The 7183-nt window shown below is 41.4% G+C and overlaps 2 protein-coding genes across 2 annotated transcripts; both read right to left on the bottom strand.

Moving 5' to 3' along the window:
* Nucleotides 1–146: 146 nt before the first annotated feature.
* Nucleotides 147–2280, bottom strand: znrd2 (zinc ribbon domain containing 2). The gene is made up of 4 exons (XM_028421653.1): nt 2206–2280; nt 1598–1749; nt 1430–1514; nt 147–1341 (listed from the first exon to the last, which is right to left on the bottom strand). The coding sequence occupies exons 1-4, from the start codon at nt 2219–2221 to the stop codon at nt 911–913; spliced, it is 684 nt and encodes a 227-aa protein (XP_028277454.1). The 5' UTR covers nt 2222–2280; the 3' UTR covers nt 147–910.
* A 782-nt stretch (nt 2281–3062) lies between these two features.
* On the bottom strand, nt 3063–7183 carry arr3a (arrestin 3a, retinal (X-arrestin)). The gene is made up of 17 exons (XM_028421217.1): nt 7088–7183; nt 6109–6133; nt 5420–5450; nt 5277–5337; nt 5155–5199; nt 4876–5066; nt 4728–4787; nt 4563–4639; nt 4350–4485; nt 4178–4262; nt 4021–4093; nt 3806–3943; nt 3598–3681; nt 3482–3505; nt 3354–3403; nt 3240–3260; nt 3063–3129 (listed from the first exon to the last, which is right to left on the bottom strand). Exons 2-16 carry the CDS (start codon nt 6114–6116, stop codon nt 3256–3258), a joined length of 1068 nt encoding a protein of 355 aa, XP_028277018.1. The 5' UTR covers nt 6117–6133; nt 7088–7183; the 3' UTR covers nt 3063–3129; nt 3240–3255.

Genomic DNA, 7183 nt, shown 5'->3' with positions numbered 1-7183 from the left:
GTGAAGCAGCCCTCTACATACACCAAAAGCAGTGGGTCCCCCTGTTGGTCAGATTTGGCAAAAACCCTCCCGTGGCAACTTCTGTTGAGACAGATACTCATAAGAAAGCCTACACATCTGAATCATGTGACATATTTTACCAGAGATGCTATTTTATGTATTTATTGATACTCAAAACTGTACTTTGGCTTCAACACAGCATTTTCCAGATAACAAACTTTATAACAGTTGGCGCCCTCTTGTGAAAACAAGACAAACTGCTGATCTCCTGAACAAGTAAAAACGTTCATTCTGGTACACTGGAAAATCTAACCACTGTAGCTGGCTTTTTCTAATATGAAGTGCTGTCTACTGATGTGAGTCTGACTCCTGAATGTTCACCCACATGCATCATATACACGTACAATAAAAACCTCAGACGCGCCTGCACACAGAGACCTCCTTTGCATCACGACACAACAGTAAATTATCTGAGCACAAAATAGAAATATGCAGGGGGGAAAAAGCAGGGTCATAATAGAGGACAAACATGCATAAATTATAACGTAATAAATGATGTCTTAGAGGCCAACAATATGCTTCTAGTGCAAACATGTGTGCACTGAAGTTTCAGTCCTTTCCAAATATCCATAGGCACATCTTTTGTTATGAGTGCATTACGCCTTGTTATTGTTTTCTTATTGTAACTAAGATATTCATATGAATGTGTAACCTGATATTTCTGCTGCATGACTGCATTAACCCAAGAGTAACTTCTAACAAACTTTAACATTTTAATTCTATATCAAGTGCATTTTCTGTCCAATTTTGAATTCAGCTCTTAGCAGTCAAATATACTGAACCAGAATCAGTACTCCAAAAGAGAAGCAAGAATAAACAGCAGTCCATGTTTTTAACCAGTCCACTGTGATTACTGGCTGAGCTCCTTGAGGCTGCGCAGTGAGTTGGCACAGCTGGTGATGAGGCTGCAGAGCTGGATACTCGCTTCCAGGGAGGCTGAACTCTGTAGCTGGGTTGTGGCCCAGCGGAGTTTGATGAGGACAGCTTCCTCAGCTTCATCCAGCACAGGTTGGAGGGCAGCGGTCTGTGGGGTAACTAAAGGACGAGTGGGGGCCAAGGTGGTAGTGGCGACAGGAGCTGGAGCAGGGGCAGTGGGTGGAGGGAGAGTGGCTCTTCCCCCTGCAGCAGCCCCCTCACAGTGCTCTGGTCTGGGTTGAGGAACCAATGCATTTGCCTGACTGCTGCTGGCGGTGCCTGCGTTGGGATCAGCAGCGTGTACAGGGGCTTGGGTGGCAAGCTGCCTTTCCCTCACCTGAGACAACGCAGCCTGTGCATTGAGAGCTGAGAAGGAAGAAAGATATGCACTGTAAAAAAGAGATGAACAGCGCAGGATGAAAACAGTACAACATGAGAAAGAAAGGTGGTATACCGGGGTTGTCCTTGTCAATATCAGAGTCCAGCTCTTGACATGAGACACAGTAGTTTTTCTGTTGCCTGTCCTGAAGAAGTATCGTCTAGAAACACAATCCAACAAACATTACACAACTCCACTTTTAAGCACCGACACAAAAACACCTTGTCATTCTGCCTTACTCACCCCGCACACATCGCAGCAGACTCCCAGCATCTTGTATCCTTTCAGCAGGTAATCTCCCATCAGCTTGCTGATTTTGTCTTGTCGTTCCCTGCGAGCCTGGATAACCTTCATCTCTGCCTCTGTCGGTGGCTCCCACTCAAAGTCCTCTTCATCTGCGGGTCAGTAACAACGTGCTGATTTAATGTAACTGAATTGTGCAAAAACAAACACACTACCGAAATGTTATCTTAACAAGTGCATTCAGTTGCAGTGCTGTGAAAAGATGTTTATCTTTCCCGAGTTTAGTCGTCAGATTTCACAGCGGTTTCGATCGTTTTGCGGTCATTATTAAGCGTCTTTTGTCAGACCTTTCGTTGTTTGAAAACTGAATTACACACCCTAAATTATGACAAGCAAGCTAGCTACGAATTGATGACAAGCTAGCTAGCAAATCCACCCGGCTACCACAAGGCTAACGATAAAAACAGTGGCGACGACAAATCAGCAAATAATAACCTAACACACATGAATCGCCGCCGATCTATGCGCAATATTCGTCCTTTTACAATAACCCAAGTTAACACTTTAAATGTCAAAGTTAAGCTTGATTATAAGACAAGTTCACGAACCTCCATTCAAAGCCATGTTGCTTTAGTGCTACACGTTTTGCGTGATGACGTCAGAGAAGGGACGTTGTCTTCTTCTCCGTTTGGGGAAGGGAAACATTTCAGCTGCCCGCTACTGCCCCCTGTCGATTAAAAAAGGCAAGCTTTTCCCTTATATTTTCATCAAAAATATCTGCTTTAGTTAGTTATCTTTATTTCAAAAATAATATTTAGGCATTCAGTCTGATGATATATGAAAACACAATTCAAACCAGCATGTTATTTTTGATATTTTTATTATTTTATAATAAGGAATGAATAATTGTTTAAACACATCTTATATCCGGATGTAAAGGAAATATTTTGGATTGTTTATTCTGAAAAATACATTTTATCTAAACAAAAAGACAGAACTGCTTGTGGTTTTTATTTTTTTTTGTTTATTATTTCGGGATTTTTGACAAGTCCAGTCAAAATGATGCTGGAACATTCCAACAGAGACACATCATTGTGAATGATACAGCTGTAGAGTGTGTCACAGCAGTCAAAAACACTTTGGCATTTAAAGGGCTTCAGACTTATCTTCTATTTTCTTTCACTCTTTACATGTGTGTGTTTTGTGCGTGTCTGTGTGTCTATGTGTGTATGTTTCTACAGAAATCTAAACGTTGGATACTACTTTGCAATGCACTCTCTCCCCCGACATCTACAGACATTATGTCAACAACAAAAATCTGCAAAGGGACTGAAATATTTATATCCTTGGTGTGTTGTAAAGGTCGTTCTCTTTGGTTGATTGGTTATATTGGATTTCAGGACACCAGTCACATCCTTTTTCTCCTTTTCCTTCTTATCCTTCCTTCTTCTTCATTCTTTTTTTCTTTTTCCTTTGGAGACCACTCCTGTCTGTCTGAGGGTGTCTTCTCAACCAGCAGGGCAACGTCCTCTCTGGAGAGAAGTAAACATTTAACTTCATTGTAAAAAAAAAAAAAAAAAAAAAAAAAAAGGAGAAAAACAATACTGACATCTGAAAAGGAGTTGACAGAAAAAAAACTTACCTTATTGTCTGAGCATTTACTCTGGTAGATTGAAAGAAAGGGATGAACATTATATCATCAAGAGTGAGTGTATATTGTGTGTATAAACTGTGAGCTGTTAAACAGACAAATCACCTTGAGGCTTGGGGTGCATGAGCATCAATGGCAGTTCCACTGTGACATCACTGCAAAGACAAACAGACACGCAGTTGGTGATCACTGCACTTTGTGTTGTTACATAATTGGAAAGGGATGATACTCACCTGGCAGTGAGGCCACCCAGCAGGCTACAGGAAGACAAGTGGGACATTTTAGTCCTCATTTCATTTCATTTATTTGCTTTTTTAATATGAAGAGAGAAATAAAAACAGATAGTCACCCTCCTCCGGCCACCATCAGGTTAATTTTAATCTTGTAGGAAACCAGGATTCCCAACACCTCTTTCTCTATACCCTGCCGCAGCCTGTGGATGAGGAATTACATGGATTTGAAGGATTAGCTGTACCGCAATAAGACATGGAACAGTGACATGCAGTCACAAGTAAAAGCTAAACACTCCAGTCTGTCTGCTCTGCTCCTGTACTTACACAGTGGTGGAGGCCAAGTTGGTGTCCTCGTCCTTAAGTCGTCCATCCAGTGCCAGGCCTCTCTTCTCCTTGTTGTCAGCCAGCAAAGGACAGATGGATATGGTATTGTCATAGGTGCCATTGGGTTCCACTGTTTCTCTGTAGGAGAATAACACAATCAGTGCAAAGAAAATACACACTCACACTTTTTTCCTTTAATTTTCTTTTTCACATACCCAAACTCTTCGGTAAGGACAGTCTTGGTGTATTTGTCTGCTGAGTAGAGGACGATGTCTGTGGTTTGGTCCACTGAGAGAAGGAGGAAATGAAAGCAGATAAGTGCATTATGTTCTTCAGTGCTTTAAAAGCTTTTGAGCCATCAGAGAAACCCACCAGTCACTTTCAGCTTCTTAACGGTTTTGTTGCTCTCATTGTTAATCTTAACTTTAATGGGGATGGATTCACCATGGAAGTAGAGCTGTGGAAATCCGAGACATTCAGTTTAATTTTTTGTGTTGTGCACTTCAGTAAGATACTGAAAGGTGTGTATGAAGAAAATTCCTACGTCTTTGTCCATAGAAGCTTCTAGGTGAACGGGCTTGTCGGACATCATGAAGCTTTTGCAGATTTCGGCTTTAGGCCCAGCGCCAACCTGAGACGGGGCATACTGGACTTTACGAATGACAAGGCGGGCAGTGTCCCTGTTGGGCAGGAAAAACAGATAAGCAAAGCAACCAAACACCTGAAAGATGAGAGAGGATTAAAGAAGTACACTCACTTCTTTTCAATCTTTTCATCAGGGTTGTTCTTTTCCTTGGCAAGGTAGGTTTTGATCTCAAAGTCAACACCGCAGGCCTGCAAAGAAGAAATTAAACTTCAGCAGCTGATCACACAGCGACAAATGTCATGGAGTGCAGTCTGTTTAACTGAGATGTTGGTGTACCTTTCCCTTGTCTTCAGGTGCAGGCTGCAGAGAGACTGAGCATGGCAGGTTGTTGGGGATCTAGAGAGATACAGACGGACATTTATATTGCAGTCAAGTAGGAGATAACAGTTAAATATCAACGCCAGCCTAAAAAATTTTAACTTACTTCAAAGGAGAAGGGGTACGAGTTGTCCCCGGCCTTCTTCAATAGTGTGTCATGCATGGGGCTGAGAGAGGGCTTGGTGCCATTGGGGTAAAGCTCATTTTGAGTGAGCCAGATGTCCTTCCTGAAGCAAAGGCCCATCACATCCAGATCGTCAGTACCATAACGGAAGGCACATGCCATCTGCACGAACACTGCAAACACATAACAGATGATGTCATCATGCTACTCCAAACAAAGAGCTTTGAGTTTGATTTTTAACATTTTTTTTTGTAGTAGTACCTTTCCTGTCTCCAAAATCTTTTGGGTCCAGCTTAACAACACCATCTGAAAGGACATTGTTTAGATTTTAGGATCCACATCATGCAGCTGCACACATACTGAGAGGTGAAACAGGAACGTACCAACTTTTTCCACTTTGCTCACATCGTCCACATAGTCTCTCTTTCCCAGGTAGAGGGTCAGCTGTCAGACAAAAGAAAGATTTAAGCATTTCATTATTTTCACTTAAATTAACATGCTCCCTGAGCAACAGAAGAAGACTTACCCCTCCGTTTCCGCTGGTCTTCTTGAATACCCTGAGAAATAAGAGAAAGATCAGTTTAGGACCGTCATGTGTTGAAACCAGCCGTCATTTGGACGTGCTGTCTTTTTATTTTTTTTAACCAAGACACTCTCAGGATTAACCAGATAAAATAATGATTAGTTTTGGATTCTGAAGGTAAAGCAGATTTCTTGGACAGCAGCAGAAGGGCCAGTAATCCCTCATTCCTTTTTATCCGGTTAGGAATAGCTATGTGTGGAGCAGCTTTACTTTATCCTGCCCGGATTGAGAGGCAGGCTGAGGTGAGAGAGCCACAAATGGTGTGACAGGGTTCTCAAATAGATGATTACCTTGAAAGCTCATTACTTGTGCTGCTGTCTCAGAACACATAGAATCAACAGAAACAACACATCCACTGAGTAAGACCCCGCTGACTGAACCTTAAATAAATTAAACCTTTAAAACTGCTTGTCAGAAGTGACAAGCAGTTCTAAGTTGTCAGAAGTGACAAGCAGTTTTAAAAAATTACAGTTTTTCTTGCCACCTTGCCTCTTCTCAGTAAAAGGGATCAATCTTTTCCAATTAAGACAATTGTGAATAGTTATATCTGGGAAGTTGAGGCATGACTGAGATTATTCAGACCACTATAAAAGCTGCTGGAAGAAAAAAAAGAAATTGAAATTAAATCTTACTTTGCCATCTCTTAAGGATGTTTTGCTGGAGACAAAAAGGGGGGGGGTTGGGGGAGAGAGAGAGAAACAGAAAATACAGAGGTTATCAGGAGGTCACTGTATCCTGACAGAAATTGTGATTAAGACATTTATCCGCCTCCTCCTGCAAGCCCTCTGGCAGCTGGAGTGATGTTTTCAGGGTATGGAAGGTCAATCCTCCATGATAAGATTATGTCATCAGTGCTAGGGTTATTTTCTATCAGCTAACTTGCATCCAGCCAACAGACGAAGGCTTCATAATAAACTCCGCAAGATTTGCCTTGCACATATGTCACGGTGTGTTCAGTGGCCGGATTATTTAAGGACAGTTAAATGGATCATGAAAACCTGAGGTGGTACAGTATGTCCCAACTCTCTATAGCCTAGAGATACGTTGAATAATGGGTAACATAGTTACTGTCAACCCATTTTAAATGCATCACCTCCCTAAGCACAAGTTCCTTGTGTGTGTGCACATATTTGTCCAATTCATACTGACTTCTTATTCTTTTCTTAACTTTAAAAAGTACCAGTAAATCAATTTACTTCAAAATCAAGCTCTTGAAATGTTCAGCACCATGGAGAGGTCCACATTGGCTGATTGGTGTCACCAAATGAAACATCGATAGTTTACTAAAAATCAGCTGATCTAAACGTCAATTAAGAATGTTTCCTGAAAGAATGACATTTGAAAAAAATACCAGTTATATTAGACAGTGTCAGGGGAGAGTTGCACCTTATAACCTGCTACCACTCATTAGTATATTTTAATCTGAACGAGCCACACCCAGCCTATGGTACGCTGCTACCAGGGTTAAACAAAACAAAAAAATCACATTTCTCAGCTGTTGCTGTTGACTCGAGAAAAGCTGAAGGCTAATTTCTCATGCACAGTGTAATGTACAATCATTCATCTAATGGGTTTAGTATATATAAATCCATAGAGACAAAGACATCTTACCTCCTCTCAGCTGTCTGGGACCTCAGAACAGTGTGTTAGTGTGTGTGGTAAGTTGAGAGTGATGGCTACAGTTGATCTCACCCTTTTTATACTTGC

The sequence above is a fragment of the Parambassis ranga genome, chromosome 14, assembly GCF_900634625.1.
Source record: "Parambassis ranga chromosome 14, fParRan2.1, whole genome shotgun sequence".
NCBI lineage: Eukaryota > Metazoa > Chordata > Actinopteri > Ambassidae > Parambassis > Parambassis ranga.
This window is presented reverse-complemented; position numbering and strand designations above follow the sequence as displayed.